This window comes from Urocitellus parryii, chromosome 2, assembly GCF_045843805.1.
Source record: "Urocitellus parryii isolate mUroPar1 chromosome 2, mUroPar1.hap1, whole genome shotgun sequence".
NCBI lineage: Eukaryota > Metazoa > Chordata > Mammalia > Rodentia > Sciuridae > Urocitellus > Urocitellus parryii.
Genome location: NC_135532.1, coordinates 211,911,869 through 211,932,887, shown reverse-complemented (window position 1 = coordinate 211,932,887; position 21,019 = coordinate 211,911,869). Strand labels below are relative to the sequence as shown.

The 21,019-nt window shown below is 34.4% G+C and overlaps 1 protein-coding gene across 2 annotated transcripts in view; it reads left to right on the top strand.

Annotated features, from left to right (window-relative positions):
- Positions 1-3,161, top strand: part of Ltn1 (listerin E3 ubiquitin protein ligase 1) — a 47,620-nt gene extending 44,459 nt beyond the window's left edge. Inside the window, exons 29-30 of one of the 2 annotated variants that reach the window (XM_077795380.1) lie at positions 576-616; positions 1,469-3,161. In XM_077795380.1, the coding sequence (XP_077651506.1) occupies positions 576-616; positions 1,469-1,553 (126 nt within the window). In that variant the 3' untranslated portion in view covers positions 1,554-3,161. Of the gene's footprint in view, positions 1-448; positions 617-1,468 lie in introns of both variants that reach the window. The other variant, XM_026396152.2, reaches the window with a different exon arrangement.
- The last annotated feature ends 17,858 nt before the right edge of the window (positions 3,162-21,019 follow it).

Sequence of the window (21,019 nt, the reverse complement as noted above, 5' to 3'; positions counted from 1 at the left end):
TCTAGTTTTCTTTGAACATTGTGATATATCTCAGACATTCTGCATTAAAGAAAAATTAAAACATTTTCACCAATATTGTGAAGCTGGAACAAATCATTTGAGAAGGTAAAGTAATCTGATCATTTTTGTTAATAGTTGAGAGATCTTTAGGTCATTTATGATTTAATTATTAAGAGTTTCGTCAAAAAAAATCAAAACCATAGTTCAGAAGCCCTTGAAGTTTAACTTTAATGGAGAAAAATTACATCTGTTCCTAAAAACTTTGGAGATTATTAAAAAAACAAAACAAAACAAAAAAAAACAGCACTTATAAAACTTAGAAGATGTGAATGTAGTCAGGCAGATTGTCTTCTTCCAGAATTATAATTCAACTTTGAAATTTGTGAAATTGAGAGTAAAAATAACATGGTCTTCAGTATATACTGATTATTTTTCTCTTTGTTAACAGAATGGAAGTATTATGGAAGGCTTAGCATTATGGAAAAATAACGTAGATAAACGTTTTGAGGGTGTTGAAGATTGCATGATCTGTTTCTCAGTCATTCATGGTTTCAACTATTCTCTTCCCAAAAAAGCCTGTAGAACATGCAAGAAAAAGTTCCATTCAGCCTGTTTGGTAAGTCTGAGGCAAAATTAACTTTTGTATGTTTTGTGTATTCTCGATGCTTAACTTTGGGAAAGAACATAATTAGTAATTATTATAGAGACTTATAGCATCTAAGTACTTTAATAAAAGGATATTTTTCTTTTTTTATAATATAATTTATACATAATATGGGAATTATTATGCCATATTTATACAAGCATATAACATAATGTAATCAGCCTAACTCCCCAATACCTTTTCTTTTTTCTTCCCCCTAATTAGCTTGCTGTACTCTACTGATCTCTCTTATATTATTATTTTGAATAGTGCATTATGATATATATAAGTGAGATTCATTGTGGTATATTCATACATGATCATAGCACAGTTTGGTAGATTTCATCTCCACTACTTCCCATGCCCTTCTCTCCTTCTCCTTCTGAATCCCCTTCCTCTACTCTATTGGTCTTTCTTCTATAGTGGATATTTCTAATGGAGCTCTTAGCACTAAAGAAATGGATAATCAAGTGAGATCTAGACATGAGAAAAGATACAGGAGTTGAGCTGGGGCCCTCTGGCATCAGAGCCCTTTACACTTTTAAACATCATGTCAAAAAGGCAATTCCCTATGTTAACTTACTTCACTGGTCTTTCTTATGTTTTTATGGTTTTGAGCATGAGCCTAGAAAGAAAGAATCTAGGGTAGTCTTTGGAAGTTTTATACAATTGGAAGTAATGTTCACTTGTGTTGATTTTGTGTTTAGATGTGGGGAGAGAAAAATTTTAATATTATCTTATCAATTTGAAGGTTACTTTGATGTATTTTTATGAGATGGTAGCTTTAAAAAATTCTCCTAACATTTAAAACCTTTTCTTTTTCAGTACAAATGGTTTACATCTAGCAACAAGTCCACCTGTCCACTCTGTCGTGAGACCTTTTTCTGAGATTTTTTTTCATTGGAAGTGATCCCTGAAGTAAATTAAGCAAAGGCATTGGATTTGGATCCAACTTAAGGTGTTGATGTGAGAAAGCCAGTCAGCATTACTTTTAAATAGGACCTTCTCTGGAAAATTATTTTGGTTAATGTGATAATCTTAAAATCAGGTTTACCTATCTTTAGATTGCTTTGTAAATGTTTGGAAACTTTTTCTTTTACAAAAGAATATTACATATTTGAGAGAAAATATTTATATTAATGGTTTAATCTCTTTGTATATTTAAAAATGAATACAAAAGCCCTAAATTATAGAATTAAAATTTGTGAAAACATTGTACAACTATATTATAACTTATAAACCCATTCGGTTTGTTGGTCTGTGTTCTAGAATAGTCCAAGAGTCAGCCAAAATGAATTGAGAGAGTTGATTTAAGACTTATTTATTAGTTATGACAGCAAATTTAGTAGTGTTTTGATTTTTTAGATTATTTTAATGATAAAAATTAACTGTAAGCTATTAATATGGCTTATCTTAAGCTATTTGAAGCATGCTATGAAATCCTATATAAAAGAATGTAAACTGAACTTTAAGGTGCCTCCGTTTATCAAGGGTTATGAAATTCAGAAAATTAAATTCATGACACTGACCTTTTGCTTGTGGAAGAATTATTTCCATGTATTAAGTGAAATTTGAATAGTAAATTTGTCAGTGAATTTATTACTCATTTTGAGTGTATCTTCAGAGGGTGGGAATTAGAGAGAAAAGGTAATTTGATTATTTCATTTGTGAAGCAAAATGGAAGTTATCCCTCTATTGAGAGGGAAGAAATACATATAATTGGAACTTTAGGATTGATGGAAAAACCAACATTTAAAAATGTTGTAGGAGGCTTTCAATTTTGTAAGCAAATTTTGCTATTCTAACTAGCCAAAGTTACACTAAATAAGGGATTTAGGGAAGCTAATTTTTTTTTTCAGCATCCAGAAATGAAAATTACGGATTTTAGTACTAAGTAAAATTAAGTATAATAGGCTGAAGTATATGTGTAGGTAAAAACCTGCCTTTTGCCACAGCACTATTACTCTTAAAAATTGTGCCCAAAGTATAAAAGTGTGGAAGTTTGGAACTTAGAATAATTTTATTACAGTCTTCCATTTCATGGAAAATAGCATATCTAATAGTTAGGCTATTTAAGAGATCAGCTAATCATTTGTGTTGCAAATGTTTAATTGGCAAAAGCAACTCATGTTAAATAAAATTATTGCTTACCATCAACTGGGTAAAATGACTATTATTGAAATAGTATGAATGTGGTCAGAGGATTATAGTTGAGAGTGAAATATAATGTGTGAGTTGCACATCTCTTGAGTTGTATTTGTAGGTGTAGTGTCCTACACAGTTTTGTTCTTGAAAGTTTTCTTTGTAATATCTTATTATTTTCTAGCCTTGAGACTCGGAGTCAGTAAATGCAGTACAGATAGCAAAAATTCTACTACCTCTTCTTGACCCCTCTCTTAAAATATTCTCTATGTCTGTCTTTGACATAGTAATCCCAAAGGATTGTGTTACTCTCCTGTGAAAGTTACACACGTTTCCTTTAAAAATGGTTTTATAATAAAACTTTGTTTATAACCTCTCCAGTATTGGTATTTCTTGGCTTCTCACTCAACCCCAAGTAGGGGGGAAAAAGAAGGAACAATAGAGCATTGTTTTTCTACAGAAGTATTAAGGCAACAGATTTTTGTTGAAACAGTGTAATTAAGTAGTTCTAATTAAATAACTACTCTTCATACTTAGGACTCTTAATATATGTCCTTAAGACCTGTAAGTATAATTGTAAAGCTTGTTACTGTTTATATTTAGAAAAAACTTTCCAAAATAATACTGAAATTTAGAATATTAAATTAATTTTATTTATAATAGTTTTAACAATTATAAAAAAGGATAGTAGCCTTTAAAATATTAGCATAAGGACATTATAAAATTGCATGAGATTCAGACCTCATTACAAAATTATTAATTTAAAACCCCCATTGCAGATTTTAAAATTTATTTTTGATTATTATTTATCTCATGCTCTAATGTATGTGCATATGTTTTGTGGTTTACATAATGTTATTGATACATTTTTGTGGTGTGAATAATGTTACTTGATTGATATACCATATGTGCCCATTAAAATTCTTTTTAATTACAAAATATTTCAAATATACAAAAAAATTAATATAAATGCCCTTGTACTCTTCACCTTCTATTTTGCCATATTTGCCTCTGATTTTTAAAGAAATAAAATGTTACTCTTTTGTACTGCTCCTGGCGCCATTTTCCTCCTTCCCCCCGCAGAGCTAGCCTCCTATTCTGAAGTTGGTATGACTCCTTTCTATTTAAGATTTTATACTTTATCATGTATTTGAATCCATAAATAATATGTAGTGTTTTTTAAAAAAATTAGTCATAATATCCTACTATAGGTAATCTTTTGTAACTTACTTTTTTACTTACTATAATTGCTGTTTAGTATTTATTTACCAGTCTTTCCACTGATGGTCATTTCAGTTATTTTTTGCCATTTTGACCAGTGCTACAAGTGTATATTCTTTGTCATTCTTCCTTATTTAAATGATATATGCCTCAAGGTGGAATTCCAGGTAGTAGGATATGTGTACTCTGACTTTAGATCATTGCTCTCCAAAGTGGTGTGTTAGTTTGCACTCCCAGCAGCCATGTGAGAGGATTTTGTTTTTTTTTTTCTACCTTGTCACCAACACTTAGTCTTAATCAGAATTTTTAAGTTTTCTAGTTGGAGGGCTATGAGATAAGTAGCTCTTTAATTTATATTTTCCTATCTGCTAAGAAACAGTTTCTTTTATATTTATTGTTCATTGTTTTATAAATTTGTTGTCCATAATCTATGCCTGTTTTTCTACTAGATTACTTGCAGTCTTCCTGATTACCTGTTATAGAACTTCTAGTATGTGGCTTGTCTTTAACATGGTCTTGTGAATATTTGATTTTGCAGAAATTTTTCAGTTAGTTTAATCAAATTAATGATTCTTTTCCTTTATGAATGAACCTTTTTTTTGTGTTAGGTTTTAAAAATTTGTTCCTCCCCTGAGGTTAAAAAAAGAAGAAAGAAAATTTGATTATATTTTGTCACAAAAGTTTTAAATTTCAAAATGTGCATAATTAACCAGCAATATATACATATGTATATTAAATGTATATGTATATATTGCTGGTTAATATGTGTATATATATATATATTTATTTACTGTTGTTAGATAGAATTCTTACTCCATATTGATAGCAGTTCTTTATTTTATTTTGTTTTATTTATTTGAGGTACTGGGGCTTGAACCAAGTGCCTCATTCCTGCTAGGCAAGTACTCTGCCATGAGCTATATCCCCAGCCCTCCACATTGATAGATATTTCTGATAGCATCATTTAGTAAATATAAATAGTACACTCATTTCCCATTAACTTTATAGTGCCTCCTGTTTTATATTATTATATCCTTTTGTATGTGTGAGTTGGTTTCTGGGCTTTATTTTGTCCCCTTGATCTATTTATCTATCTGTTACTAATTCTACATTTTAAAAAAAATAGCTTTATAATTAGTTATGAGAAGTTCTTCAGTCTTGTTCTTTTTCCGTGCTTCTTGACTTCTTTGGAGCTATCCAAAGAAGATAGCTCTGCCATGACTTCTGGTACCTAAAAATCTTGTCTCTTTCATTTGTTTAATATCATGATCAATCAGTTCTTACTAGAATAGGTCATCTTGGGGAAGAATTGGACAGTGAATGTCCAACTTAAGTTTTTCTGGTATACCTAGGTGGCTCTTCTGGCTTTGCCAAATACTCTACTCAGGGGTCCTGCAACCAGTTATTATTCTTCCTTCTTTTTTTTTTTTTTTTAAATAAATGTTCCTTGCAAAAGGACTTGTTAGAATAGGGTATTTATTATGGGAGTCTTCTATTTTCTGCAGCTTTGATAATGTCTTTTCATTGTGGATTTCTCTTTTAAGAACAACAAAAATTTCTGTTAGCAGCACCAACACATCAGATAATTTTTATGTTTGTGTCCAGATTTACTGAGGTACTTGAATAGATTAAGAATCTAGATTGTCTCCAAATTCATCACTATTTCAGAAACAAACCTACATCAGTTGTTCTCAATTTGACATACCCAATAGTGAACCACAGATTTGACCGCTTGAGCATATTTGGGTTCTGGTAAAGTACTGGCTTCTAAAAGAGTTTGGTTTAATTGTTATGTAACCAGTTGGCATTGTTTGTCTTCACTGTTTAAAACCCACTAACAAGCAATATCTGTGAGAATTTGGGAAGGAGTTGTTCAAACTGACTTCTGAGCATGGATATTTGTCAAACTGTAGAACCATAATCATGGGTTTCTTCTTCATCACCTAAGGGTAAAAAAGTTTTTCCGATTTCAGAGGGTTATACCAGTAGATGGGGAAACAAGAGAAATTGATAATATTATCCTTTTTATGGCATTATTATAATTATTTTTGCATATTAATTTTATACCCTGAAACCTCCTTTGTTAATTCTAGTATGTCCTTTTTTTCTTTTTTTTTTTTTTAATGAATTCCTTGCTTTTTCTCCTTAAACAGAGCATGTCACCTGCAAATAGAAATAGATTTTCATCTTTTAAAGTCTGGATGTCTTTTAATTCTTTGTTTTTCCTAAGTACCCTGGTAAGAGCAGACATCCTTGTTTTTCCTGAATTTAGCTGATGGGGATGGGGGGATATGTTGGGGGGCTGCTTTTAATCAGTCACCACTGTGATAGCTTTGAGTGATATAATCAGCTTTAGAGGTGAATTTAGTGCAGGATCTGAAGATCCTTCAACTAATTAGGATGCAGTTTCTCTAATATAAGGGGTCAATTGTTGGTTCAAATGATAAGCATAACAGGTAATTAATATTTTTTCCTCAATACTGAGGATTGAACATAGGAGTGCTTTACCTCTGAGCTCTACCCCAGCCCTTTTTATTTTTTATTTTGAGACAAGGTCTTGCTAAATTGCCAAAGTTGGCCTCTATCTTGGGATCCTCCTGCCCCAGCCTCTCAAGTAGTTAGTATTACAGGTGTGTGCGTGCCACTATGCCCAGTAAGGCAATGAATTTTTTTTTTTTTTGAGGCAATGGAGTTTTGATGTGTGCCATGTTATTGAGAAATGGTTATTCTCACTCTAACACTTTTGACATTTTCAGCTGTATAATTCTTTGTTTGGGGATCTGTCCTGTGTATTGTAGTGTGTCTAGCAGCATCCTGGTTCTGTCCTCTAGATCGCCATGTACCACCCCCCTTGTGACAACAAAAAGTGTCCAGACATTGCCAAGTATCCTTTGAATGGCAGAGTTGCCTCTGGTAGAGAACAATTGCCTTAGAACACAGATTAATTATCATTCAATAGAAATATAATGTGAGCCACATGTTATTTTAAATTTTACTAGTAGGCATATTAAATATGTAAGACAAAATAGATGAAATTATTTTTATCACATTGTGTTTAATTCAGTATATCCACAATATTATTTTAAAATGTAATCTGTATAAAAATCAACTATATATTTTACATTTTTTTATATTAAGTGTTTGGAATCCAGTGTATATTTTGAATTTATAGCACATTTCAATTTGAATGTGAAGTTTTCATTACAGATACTTGATCTGTATTTAGATTTCAGAAAATTTACAACTGAAAAGTGAATTCACATACCCAAGTTCCAAACATACTTAAAATTTCCAATAACTGGATCAAGCAATGACCATTTTAAAATTTAAGTTAATTTAGTTCCTCAGTTACACTTCCACATTTTAAGTCTCAGTAGGCACATGTAGCTAGTGGCTATTGTGGGTTTTTTTTTTTTTTTTTTTTTTTTGTAGGTGGGATTGAATCCAGGGGCTTTTTACCACTAAGCCAAGTTCCTAATCCCCCCACTCCCTTGTTTTTGGACTGGTTCTTGCTAAGTTGCTGAGGTTGGTCTTTAACTTGCAATCCTCCTGCCTCAGCCTCCCAAGTTGCTGGATTACAGGTGTGCACCACCATGCCCAGCAAAGTTGCTATATTGGATAGTATACACCTAATCTTATATGTATATACAAAAAGAAAGGTTTATGATAATTTAGAAAGAGTCAGTCTGAACTCTTAAGCTCAGCTCCTGATACTTTACCTATGATTACAGTCTTGTTCATTAGAGTTCTGTGATGTAGCTCATTTGTTGTGTTTTAAATCATACATAGTATAGGTATATGTCCAGATTAGCTATACTTTAATTCTATGCAGAATTTTCTAGAACTTAAAAAATAATTCTGCAATTAATTTTACCTGAAGTTCCATTTGTTAAGTCAATCCCTAATTATTAGCAATGGCTATGCCATGAAAAAAAGTACTATATCTTGATAATGTTCCCCAAATTATGTAATAAGTTCTTAGAAATTTCCACTTATTTCGTAGCTTTAGTACTCTGAGGGATTTGATGTTCTATGTTAGGAGAATTAGGTAACATAACATGTCTGTATTTCACTGTCCAATATTTGTAGACCATTCTCTGAAGGAGTTTAGAAGAATATTAGGGAATTGTTAAGTACTGATGTCTCCTGGAGTGCTGTTGCTATAGGAATTTTGGGTAGTTTGCTTCTTAGGATGTTAATTCTTCCCATGGCCCCTCTGCTTACACGTGTCATTAATCATAGCTTCCCATTTTTATGTAGTTTGTTTCCTATAATGCTTATGTTTTCAAGATAAGTTCCTTAATTATGAAGAGCTGGGCTATTTAAACCATTTCTTAGGTTTGTTGTTTTATTTGCTACATTTAACCATTTTTTCTCCCACAGAAGGGGATAATGATTATTGAACTGATTGATACATATTTGGTAGTTCAGGAGAATAAGTAAGTAATAGTAATCTGAATTCTGCAGCAAATCACTTCAAGGTTAAGAAGAGATTAATTAATAGCCTCAACTTGATTCTAGACCAAGGTTCAAAATCATTTTCTGTAGATCTATGTGCTAGTTTAATAGTTTTGAAGGAATATGATATGATGTAATTGTTCTTTCCTAAGAAAAACTTTGAGAAAAGGATTACTTGTTTAGGAGGTAAAGGAATGTGCAGAAGGATTGAAGGTTTAAGTTTATGGTAAAAATAAATCCAGATAAGGAGCTGGAGATTTGGCTTAGTGGATGAGCACTTGAGGCATGTGTGAGGCTGGGAGTTCCATGCCCAGCATCACAAAAAGAGCTGTACAAGGAGAGAGGGTTTCAGAATGGCTTGAATGAGAACGAACTAGTGTCTCTTTAAGAGAGGGTCTTTTTAAGCAATTTTTTCCTTATCAATCAATCATATGAGTTAGGATTATAGTGAAAATTCTGCCAGGAGGAGGTTATGACTTTGACATAAGGTCAACAGGGATAGTCAGATGTGTGCTTGTTAAATGTTCAGAAGATAAGAAAGAGCCTTGTGATCAAGGATTCCAACAACTGATAACACCTGAAATATGGACTAAACAAAGTGAACTTCTTTCATGAGTTGGCAAGAAGCAATGTCATACATTCAACAGACACAAGACAATAAGGGACAAATAAGAACACATAAGACAAGAATCTGTACAAATAGGTGAACAAATAAAAGAGAAAGCAAACCAAGCAGTAGGAGAGAGAATAGTTTTGAGTAATGGCAAGAATATTTACTTATGGGAGATGTTCTTTTGAACACAGGATTAGGTTTGACTCATAATGAAAAAACAATAAAGATAAAATGGTTTAAACTAAGAAATTTACTTGCCTCTGTAAATGAAGTCTAGATATAAGCAGTTCAGGCCTATAATAGCTTTATTATCATCAAGGACCTGGGTTTGTACTATCTGGTTGCTGGACAATATTCTCAACATGATTTCCACTTTATGGTCCAAGATGAGTCCTCAAGATTCAGACATTTTTTTGCACTTTATAATTAGTACAAAGGAAGGAAAAACAAGACTGTGTTCCCTTTTTAAAGAACATTCCTTAGAAGTCACATAGATAATTTTACTTACAGCCTATTAGAAAGGATTTATTCTTGTGTCCATGCTAACTGCAAGAGAAGCTGGCAAAAATTAGAAATTTTATTGCTGGCGAAGATGAGGAAAATATATTCTAGAAACAAGTAACAGTGTATCTTATAACTTCTTAACTAGTATTTTTATCTAGATTTTGTGAAAGCACCTTTGTCTTTCCTTATACTAGTTAATATGTCAATATTTGAAAACTTTGGAAGGGCCATAATTTTCTAGAGGTTATTATGCTTTTTTAAAAAAATATTTTTAAATTGTCAATGAACCTTTATTTTATTTATTGATATATGGTGCTGAGAATTGAACTCAGTACCTCACACATGCTAGGCAAGCACTTTGCCACTGAGCTACAACCTCAGCCCGAGTATGCATTTAAAATGTACTTTTTTGTATTTTAATTGTTATATTTAGTTAGTTTATACAATTATTGATGCATTATAGTTAGTTTTCTAATAATTTCTTGTGTCTGACTTTTTTATTAATTGGGAACTTTTTATTATTTCCATTTTCTGTCTTGTTTTATATTATAAATAAAATATTTATATTATTAAAATTTGAGATTATAGCCTTAATATTTATCAACATCTCAAAAAATTTATTTATTCTGATTTATTATACATGATGGCAGAATGCAGTTTGCTTCATATTACACATATATAGCACAATTTTTTTCAAGACACTGGTTGTACACAAAGTATTTTCACACCATTCATGTCTTATACATGTATTTAGGGTAATGATGTCTAACTCATTCCACCATCATTCATATCCCCTTGCCCCTCCTTTCCCCTTCCTCTGCTTTTCCCTATCTAAAGTTCTTCCCTTTCTCTCCCCGATCCCTAGTCGCTATTACGCATCTACATCCTCATATCAAAAAAACACTTGAGTTTGTGGTTTGTTGGGATTGGCTTGCTTCACTTAGCATATTCTCCAGCCTCATTCATTTACTGCAAAAGCCATGATTTTATTCTCTTTTAGTGCTGAGTTATGTCCCATTGTGTATATATACTTAAGTTTCCCTATGCATTCATCTACTGAAGGGCATCTAGTTTGGTTCCACAATTTAGCTATTGTGAATTGTGCTGTTACAAACATTGATATGGCTGTGCCCAGTAGTATGCTATTTTTAAGTCCTTTGGGTATAAACTGAGAAGTGGGATACCTGGGTGGTTGCATTCCCAGTTTTCCAAGGGTTCTCCATACTGCTTTCCATATTAGCTGCACCAATTTACAGTCCCACCAGAAATGTATGAGTATGCCTTTTCCCCCACATCCTTGCCAACATTTATTGTTGTTTGTATTCTTAATAGATGCCATTCTGACTGGAGTAAGATGAAATCTTAGAGTAGTTTTGATTTGCATTTCTCTAATTGCTAGAGGACCTTAAAATAACTTCAGTTGCATTGTTTTTTTGTATTGCAGTTTCCAGGTAGACTGTTTTCCTATATTTTAAATCCACAGGCCATTATTGTTGTTTTTAAAGTCTATGTGTTCACTAACATTTTCCTTCATTATTTACTCTATGTATTATTCATTCCTTTTTGCATCTTTGGCAGTTCTTCTCTTTCATTACCTTTACAGCATCATTCTGTTGTTCTGTGGAGTTACATTGTTCCGTTGCAGAGTCAGCTCTAAGTCTTTTATTCTCTTTAAGAAAACGTGTCCTCACATCCCAACCTACCCTCACTGCTTTTATGTTTTTGTCTTTGCTTTTGGTATTGAACAGTTTTACTATGATGGTCCTAGGTATGGATTTTTTTATTCCTCCTGCTTGGGGTTGTAAAATTCTTTGAATTTGTGATTTGATGTCTTTTTTCATTTTTGGAAAAAAATTCAGGCATGATCTCTAATAATACTGCTTTCATCCCGTTCTCTCCCTCCTTTCCTACTCAGTTGCATTCACCCTTAACCATTTATATCTTAATTTTACTTTTTCTGTTTTATTGCTGTACGCTTTTTTTTTTTAAATCTTCATTGTTTAGTCTGAATTCTTTTTCTATTGACCTATCTTCTAATTCAGTGAACTTCTTTTCAACTGTGTAATCTATTTTTAGCTCATCTAGTATAATTCTTCATCTTGTATGTTTTCTTGAGCATATTAATTATAGTTACTTGGAAGTTATGGTAATTGAGGAGGGATGGCAGTTGAATCCAGGGGCACTCTATTTACATCTCCAGCCCTTTTTATTTATTTTTTTTTAAATTTGAGACAGGAGCTTGCTAAATTCTCCAGGATGGCCTCAAACTTGTGTTCCTCCTGCCTCAGCCTCCCAAGTTGCAGGGATTATAGTCATGTGCCTCTGTGACTGACATGTTTAGTAATTTTTAATACAGTTTCAGTTTCTCTTTTTCTCTTGACTTTCAGTCATTGCTTTTCTAATATGGTAGATATATTTTTTTCCTGAACATCTGACCTTATGAATGCAAAACTGAGTTGATATTAGTTTTTTTTTTTAAACTGGGAACTGAATCCAGGGGTGCGTAACTCTTCAAGTTCTACTATCTTATAGCTCTCCGACTTATAATAAGATATCTCTATCTCTATTTTTGCATCTATAAAAGTATATGTAATTTTGGTGGTATAGTATTTGACCTGGTAAAAGTTTATTCTAGCCAAAATCAGAAGTTGCCACAATATTTTCCATGCCCAAATCTCCCATTGGAGTGAAGCAGTCACCTATCTAGGTGACTATTCTTCAACTATCATTTCCATTCTTTCCCTTTTTTGGGGGGTGGGGTGGGGTCAGGGTTATTACCTTTATAGCAATAACAAACGCATATACTATATTTTAGCATCTTGCATCAGGACTTTTTGGAAAGCTTTAACCTCTATGGCTTAAAACTAATTGTAGTACCTGTATAACTTAAAATTTTATCCAAACTATCAGTAGAAATAGTCCTATAGCTCTCAATTTGCACATGAACACTTCTTACTAACTGAACTATAAAATACTTATGCTAACAGTAAAGCAAAAAATATAAACAAAGCAATACTTCTTTTTCCTCTTTGCTGCCTGTCATAAATTGGATTTTAGATATATTTTTCTAACCTCTGAGTTTTGATTGCATTTTGTTAGCCCAATTGGAGGTTTTTAATAAATGAAAATGACATTTACTGTACTTAAAATGATATTTACTGTCAAATCTGTGTATTTAGCAGATTTGTTATCTACTTCAAACATTTCTGATTATTAAAGTGGTGGTGTCTTAGATGGATGCTTGGATATCGGGACTCTTCCAATATGGTGCAAGACACTCTTAAATAAGGCTGTGCCGATGAATTGGAAGAATAATTGTACCAAATTTACCAAAGAGCAACTGAAAATTCTCATTAACACCTTCAACCAAGAGCCTTACTCAGGTTGTGCTACCAAACAAACTTGCTTTGGAAATCAACACTGAAGGGTCAAGAATACAGGTTTGATTTCAAAATTGAAGAGCTAGGCACTGATCCAGAAAAGACCAGAAACTTTAGAATCAAGCCAAGTTCCAGGCATGAGATCACATTTAAGAATACATTCAAAGTCAAGCCAGATGGTGTCAAACCACATACATCTCCTTTCAGGTACAAAACTCTTCCAGGCATTCAGGAACAACCTCTACCCTGGAATTAATTTCAAAGGACAACCTGCTAGGGAAATTGGAGTTCCTAAGTCAAGAGTACAAATTTGGTTTTAAAATAGGTCTAGATTCTGTGTGCAGAGAAAGAGAACCTGATGAATCCTTAGAACATGGCCAGGGACAAGGTATAGAAGGCACAAAAAAAGGGCACCAACTTGAACCCTTTTGATCTTGTCACTTCCCTAAAGCCCATCCACCTCTGAATATTGCCACACTGGGGACCCAGCCTTTAACACATGAGCCTTTGGAGGACATTCCAGAACCAAACTACAAATGGTAATATTTTTGGTCGTAACCAATTTCCTTTATAAACTGAAGAACACATTACTAGAAATAGGGGAGAATTAGGTCTGAGTCTTCATGATGTAAACATTGCCAAATATGCCTTATTCTGTGCCCTCTCAATTCTTGTTAATGGTTAGTCTCTGTGGAGTTTTTTTTTTTTTTTTAAGGTATTGATAAGACAGGAAAGAGCGAGGCTGACTCACCAACAAAAAGCTGCAAGTCAAGCAGCTTGCATTTGGAAAAACCTATGTGAAAAAGAAGAGTAACTTTTTCCAGTCTAGAAACAGAACACAACTCTGAATTCAATTTGGCTAAGACATCCTGCCACCTGCAGCAGTGGCCCACTGATGGAGGGTCAGCAGTCATCAACGTAGGAGCCTAGAGACACTCGGAACTTCTATGGAGGGGAGGTCTGAGAGTAGAAACTGGCACCACCTGTCACTTCTCTTTCTCTGAACCATTGGTTCAGGTACTCTTTTTTTCTAAGTCCAATGTTTGTTTACCTGGGGCCAGTTCAGGGCTGGCCCTATACTTTAGTGTAAGTCTTTTCCCTTTTCCTCTGAGACGAGGGAGTTATTCGTTTCTGCAGCATCACGGTACCTGTGAAAGGTGTAGGCAACGTTTTCTAATGTCTCCATTCTTGTGGTTTTTCACCCTGGCTGAATTTTAGGGTCATAGGGACTTTTGAAAAGACACCAATTTCCAATATTCATTCCCCCACATTTTGATTCAGTGGTATAAGATACAACTCTTGGCATCAGTATGTTTTGTAATATGTCCAGGGAAATAGAGTGTGCAGCCACAATTAAGAATCATTGCCCTATTTCTGATCAACTAGAACAAGGATTAGCAGCACACTTTTCTGTAAAGGGCTAGATAACTATTTTGGATTTTATGGACAACTACTCCACTCTGCCATTATATCACAAAAGCAAATGAATGAGTGTTGCTGTGGTCCAATAATATACTATTTACAAAAACATATTGTGGTCTGGATTTGGTTTGTGGGCTATAGTTGGCCCACCCTTGAATTAAACCAACACAACATAAATAATACCTTGAATATCTACAATAGAAGCAGGGTCATGCTTCAGGAGTCTCACTAGTATGTTCTAGATTCTAACAATGACAAATAGTTTGATTTCTCTGATCTTCAGCATTTGAAACTAGCTAGCTGCTCGGCATAGGCTTAGATATGATATGTAATTTGTCTTCAAGTTACTTGAAGTAACTTGAACTGCACCATTAAGAACTTCCTTTCTACCAGAATCCCCACTATTAACCTCATTGTGGCAAGTTCATGTTGGAGACAGTAACCTCTGAGCAACAGCCCTTGCCTATGGATTGCCACATGCTACAATATTTAGCCAAAAGCCATGTTCACATGCAATTTTGCTCCCAATTCTTGGTCTCCTTCCCCCATTTGGCAGAAGGTGCATGTTGGGAGACAATTCTCCATGGATTTTCTGTGTTCTTGTCTTGCCTGTGAAGCATGAACTGCCTTTTGTTCTGGACTGTATTTTCAAGAATGTTTGCATAGTGAACATCCTTGGGAGATATGGATAGTGTCCCAAAGGAAATAGACGCCTCTGGAGCAAAAAGTCATAATTCTTACTCTTCAGTCTAATAAACATGCTTAGCAAAAGAAGACATGTTAATGTCCATAATGAAAGATTATTGTTCCCCCAAGTTTCAAGTTGGTCTCCTAGTGCAAACCACTATGTCGTATAGAATCTACCTGGGCCCATCCATGCTGTCCTGGATTTGATTTTTGGTCAAGATAGCTAAGTGAAAACAACTTGGGCTTAGTTTCACCACTGTTCCCACAGATTTTAAATCCCAACCAGATTGACCCAGTTTGTTGACAGGAGCCCAGAATTGGCAGGGAAAAAACCCCCATGATTTCAGGGTTTTTAGTGTGGAAGGGGTGATTTATAGACAAGTTCAGGAAAACTTGGCCTAAAGATGAAGAGAATGGTATTACTGTGAAATCCCAGAAAGATCAGTTAGTGCCTCAGAGTATTGTTGAGTCAGAAAAAAAGAGACATCTGCACTTCAGGTTCTTAAGCAGTAGTGCTTCTAGGAAGTTCTTGAGCTCTAAAATAGCAGAAGCGCAAGACAGATAAGGGCTTATCTTGAAAATAAAGCTAATGAAGTTAATCCCCAAAAGATCTGTAGGAGACTTTAAATTTTTGAAGAGAATTATATCCACAGAAATATAGCATGAACCATATAAAATGAGAAGAGGCATTGGATTTCTCAATTGCAATCAGGAACTAGCCTGAGAAAACTACTCAGATGCAAATACGTGCTACCTCTAATGAAAAAGGAAAAATACATCAGAAGGCAGAACCAAGAACCATGGAGAGTCATTTCTGGGCAGGAGTAGGACTGAATGCTAATTAATGATATTTCAACATGTACCCAGATGAATTTCAGAACTGCCTGGAACTAAGGACACCCTTGTGCCTTCATTCCTCCTGTTTTGAACAGGGGTTATCTATAGTGGTCATCTGTCTCACCATTTTATGTTGGTTATTAAGGCGAATACCTTGTCTCTAGTTTTAAAGTTCTACAAAGGGAGTTGTTATACTTGAGTTGAATTTAAGGAACTATACCTGAGGGATCTTAGCTATACCTACACCTGCTTTTTAAGTCATACTCTGTGCTACTATCATGTTGGATGTGCTAGGCACTGCACCTTGGGTCTCCCATTAGAACTCACCTATGATCACTTGCATATCAACTGCCTGCTGCCTTATAATGGAACAAGCCTATATCTAGGGCTATAGGTTAAAAACAAGATTATCAGATTAAAGTCATAAGACTTTTGGGGTGGGAGGCCTAATTATGGCCAGTAGAATATCAAAGAAATGATGTTACATCACATGTAAGATAAAGTTATAAAAGAATGAGGTATCCATCTTGGGCTCTCTGTTGCTTAGATCACTTGCTGTGGTACAAAACATTGTGAACAGTCGTATGAGGAGGCCCGTGTGCCAACAACTATGGGAATGAGCCAGAAAGTGGATCAGTAACCGTCATTTGAGACTTGAGATGATTATGGCCTTGGCTGACACCTTTATTGAAGCCTCAGAAACCTAAACCAGGGCGTCATAACTGTTACCAGATTTCCAACTCTCAGAAGTGTTGATGTTTATGCTGTCAATTTTGAGAGTAACTTGTTATGCAGAAATAGGTAACTAATGAAAACAGACAACAGTGCAATCACCAGTCATGTCAACTTAAAAAAATAATAATGTTTGAAAATCAGAACCTCGGGTGGTCCCTCTCTAGTCCAATCTGTATCTCTTGGACTCCAGATGGAAAAGTTTGTTTTTATGAGCTCTGGTGATTAGATTAGATTAGGTCTTTAATCCAGGATAATATCTTTAAGGTTCATAGTGTTGATTACATCTGTAAAGTCCCCTTTGCCAAGTGTGCAACACACCCACAGGTTCCAGGGATTAGGACATGAACACTTCAGGGCACGACATTTTTCATTCTGCCTACCATATGCATGTATGTCTAAACAATATACTAATTACATTTTATACAACTAAATACCTTTTATGAATGTTCCCACTTGAGTATTCTGTTCAATATCTTTGTGCAATTAATTCATGTTGATGAGTAATTCAATTTTCACTGATATACTCTACTACTTATCTATACATTGGCTGGTGAATTTTAGGTTGTCTCCAGTGCTGCTCATTATAAACAATGTTGCTATAAACATTTCTGTACACAACTAGTACCAATAGCTATAAGTGGAGCGTCTAGATTATGTAGTATAATTATCTTTCACTTTACTCTTGATAATGACAAATTGTTTCCCACAAAGACTGTGCTAGTTTACACTCACCAGCAGTCCTGTAAGAGTTCCTATTGCTCCACATCTTTACTGATACTTGGGATTAAAAGACTTCTTTGTTTTGCTAGTCTAAAAGGGTCTAAAGTGATATTGCTTTACAATTTCTTTCTTTCTTTTGGTATTGGAGATGTAACTTAGGAGTACTCTACCTCTGAGCTACATCCCCAGCCATTTTTATTTTTTTGAGACAGTTCTCTCTTGCTAAATTGCAAGGCTGGACTGGAATTTGTGATCCTCTTGAGTTGCTAGGATTAGAGGCATCTACCACTGTGCCTGCCTTGACTTGCATTTTCCTAATGAATTATATGGTTGTGATTTTCATATATTTTTTAGCCTTTTATATATTTTTCTCTATTGTCATTTAAGCATTTTTATAATGTATTTCTATTTTTTCATTTGTTGATTTGTAAGAATTCTTTATTATGGCTATTAAAATCTATATATGTGCAAACATCTTTTATGAATTAATCTCTACTTTTTAATGGTGCTTTTTTTCTAATTGATTTTTAAAATTTATTTATTCTAATTTGTTATATATGACAGCAGAATATATTTCAATTCATAGTACACATGTAAAGCACAAGGTTTCATGTTTCTGGTTGTACACAAATTGGAGTCACACCATTCTTGTCATCATACATGTACTTAGGGTAATGGAGTCCATCTCATTCCACTGTCTTTCCTCCCTCTACACCCTCCCATTCCCTCCCTCCCCTTTGCCCTAACTAAAGTTCCTCCCATGCTCCCCGACATCCCCATTATGGATCAGCATCCTCACATCAGAGAAGACAAAACTGTTTCATTTTAACGTAGCTGGATTTATTGATCTTTTCCATTAGGGCCTGTGCTTTTTGTTATTGTTTGTTTTATAGAAATACTTTCTTCCGGAGGGCTGGGGTTGTGGTAGAGTGCTTGTCTAGCATGTATGAGGCACTGGGTTTGATTCTGAATACTGCATAAAGTCCATGAACAACTAATAAAAATATTAAAAAAAGAAATACTTTCTTCCATGTAGTCATAAACATTTTCCTGTTTCTTACAAAACTTAAAATTCAGCCTTTCTTATTTACTCCTTAATCCATTTTAGTAGGCATTTGTATATGAAGTGAGGTAGAAATCCAATTTCATTTTCAATATGTGTATTTTTTTTAAAGTTGGATCTAGAATGCCCTCAAAGGTTTATGTATTAAAGGCATGGCCCCCAATGCAGCAATGTTCAGGGGTGGGGATGTGATTGGATCATAAGGGCTTTGACCTCATCAGTGGATCAATCCAGTGAGGGCTATATAATTTGATGGCATTGAGGGATCATAGAAACTGTAGGAGGTGGGATCTAGTTAGAGAAAGTGGGTCACTGGGGGTGTGCCCTGGAGGGGTATATCTTGTCTGAGTCCCTTTGCTCACATTCTCTCTGCTTCCAGGCTACAATGAGGTGTACCAGCAAGATGATCTGCTCCCCATGCGTAGAATGAATGGAGCCAGCCAACCATGGGCTGCAACCTTTGAAACTATGAGCTAAAATAAATCTTTCCTCCTGTAAGATTTTTTTCTTTAGGTATTTTGTCCAGTTATGAAAAAGCTGACTCATTCTCTTTCTCTCTCACACACTCATATATACATGTGTGTGTGAGAGAGATATATATACACATATGTATCTAAAATTACTTGTACCTGTACTAGTTAGAGAATATTCTATTTGATCTGCTGTCTCAGATGTGTTTCCATATATGTACATATTTATTATTTTTTCTCTATCTTTAGGCCAATATAAAACTATCAGTTGCTGTTGTTTAATAATGTATATTGGACATTTAACTAGTTCAAGCTCTTTCACTTACTATTTTGTAGGATCTTATATGTTCTTGGCCATTTGTTCTTGTTCCATGAAAAGCCCTTTTGGGATTTAGAATAGAATTGTACTATATTGGTGTGTTCATGATACTGAGTCTTCCTACTCATTAACATGGAATAAGTCTCTGTCTATTCAGATCTTAAAATACCCTTTAGTCAAATTTTAAATATTTATGCATATTAGTTTTGTTCATGCTAGATTTATTCCACAATGTCTTGTTTGTGCTATTATAAATGGTATTATTACATACTTTTTTCTTCCATGTTGATGTAATTGTCCTGTAATTTTATTTTCTTACATGATCCTTATCTGGTTTTATTATTAAGGTTATTCTTGCTTGATACAATTATTTTGGGAAAGAACCTTTTCTTGGGTTTACAGTTCAACTGTACTGGTGTCATAAAAATACTCATGATTTTTGAATATTGTTGTTACAACCACTTTCCTAAACTGTCATTCTTGCTCATATTTTTATGTATGTATTCTTGTAGTTTTCTTGGCAAAACTATCATATTATCTGTTAACATAATATTAACACTGTTGGTATTTGTGTGTGCGCGTGTGTGTGTGTGTGTGTGTGTTGGTGGTCCTGGAAATAGAACTCATGTATACCAGGGAAGCACTCTACCACTAAGCTGTACCCCCTGACCCAAATTGTCAATTCTGCTCATGCTCTCCCTCTCCTTTCTCTAGGATTTCCTTTAAAAACACTGTACAGTTAGTTTTATTTTGTGGTGCTAGGCAAGTGCTCCATCACTAAGCCATAGCCCTACCCTATTTTACATTTTGATGCAAGGGAGAATATGAAGAATCACAAGATCCTACAATTACAGGATTGTGAGTTTTTGGAAGGGACAAGCACATAATAGCTACACTTACTGTTTCTTATGAGTGTAATCTGTGATGTAGGCACTTGAAAGCAACTATACTTTTCTTAAAATCAACTAGTTCAGAACTTGGACTCTGCTAGGGCGGGTTGATCACTGATTAATATTACAGGCTTTAAATACTGCGTGTAATTGTTCACATATAAGGGCCTCTCTACTATTCCAGCTTACCCCTGCCAGGTGAACTTCTGTGCATGAGACTAACAGGCTCAAAATCATGGTCCTATTCAGGCATGTTAAAAAATATTTTTTTTTCAGGTGTATTTTAAATAGTAAAACACTGCAGGATATTCTGCCCAACATGAAAACTGGAATGTACCAGTACCTTTAAGGTCTAAATGGGCATTTTCTTTCCCCCAGCCTCTCTCTCTGCCTCCTTCATCCTACCCTTTTCTGTTTATTATGTTGCCTTTTATTATTATTGCAATTTTTTAATCAAATTAACAGACATTTTAAATTTAGATTTACTGATGAGAATGCATAGTTTTCACAAATCTGGAATACCATGGTGTCCAAGGATGAATAGCATGCAGGGAAGGCAAATCCATATCCAGAGTATCATTTTTTTCCAGTAAAGAAAAAATGCTGTCCTTTTCATGATGGAAGTGAATCAGTGTAATCAATCTACCACCAGAAAGCTATCTGATCACCACAGGGAATGGTGCCTTATAGGAGGCTCAGTGTTGAATTTTTGCTCAGAAGTAGTCTTGGATAGACAGGTCAGCCTTGGTGAGTGGAAGTCCATGTTGTTGAACTCATGCTTAACTTCAATCCCTGCATCACAGCCACTTGTTCACGATCACAGTGGTTGAAATCAGGGCCTTGGAAAGAGGATAAAAGCTAGCCACAGAATGGGTTTTCTATTCACTTTATCATTAGTCTTCCTCTGCTTTTGTG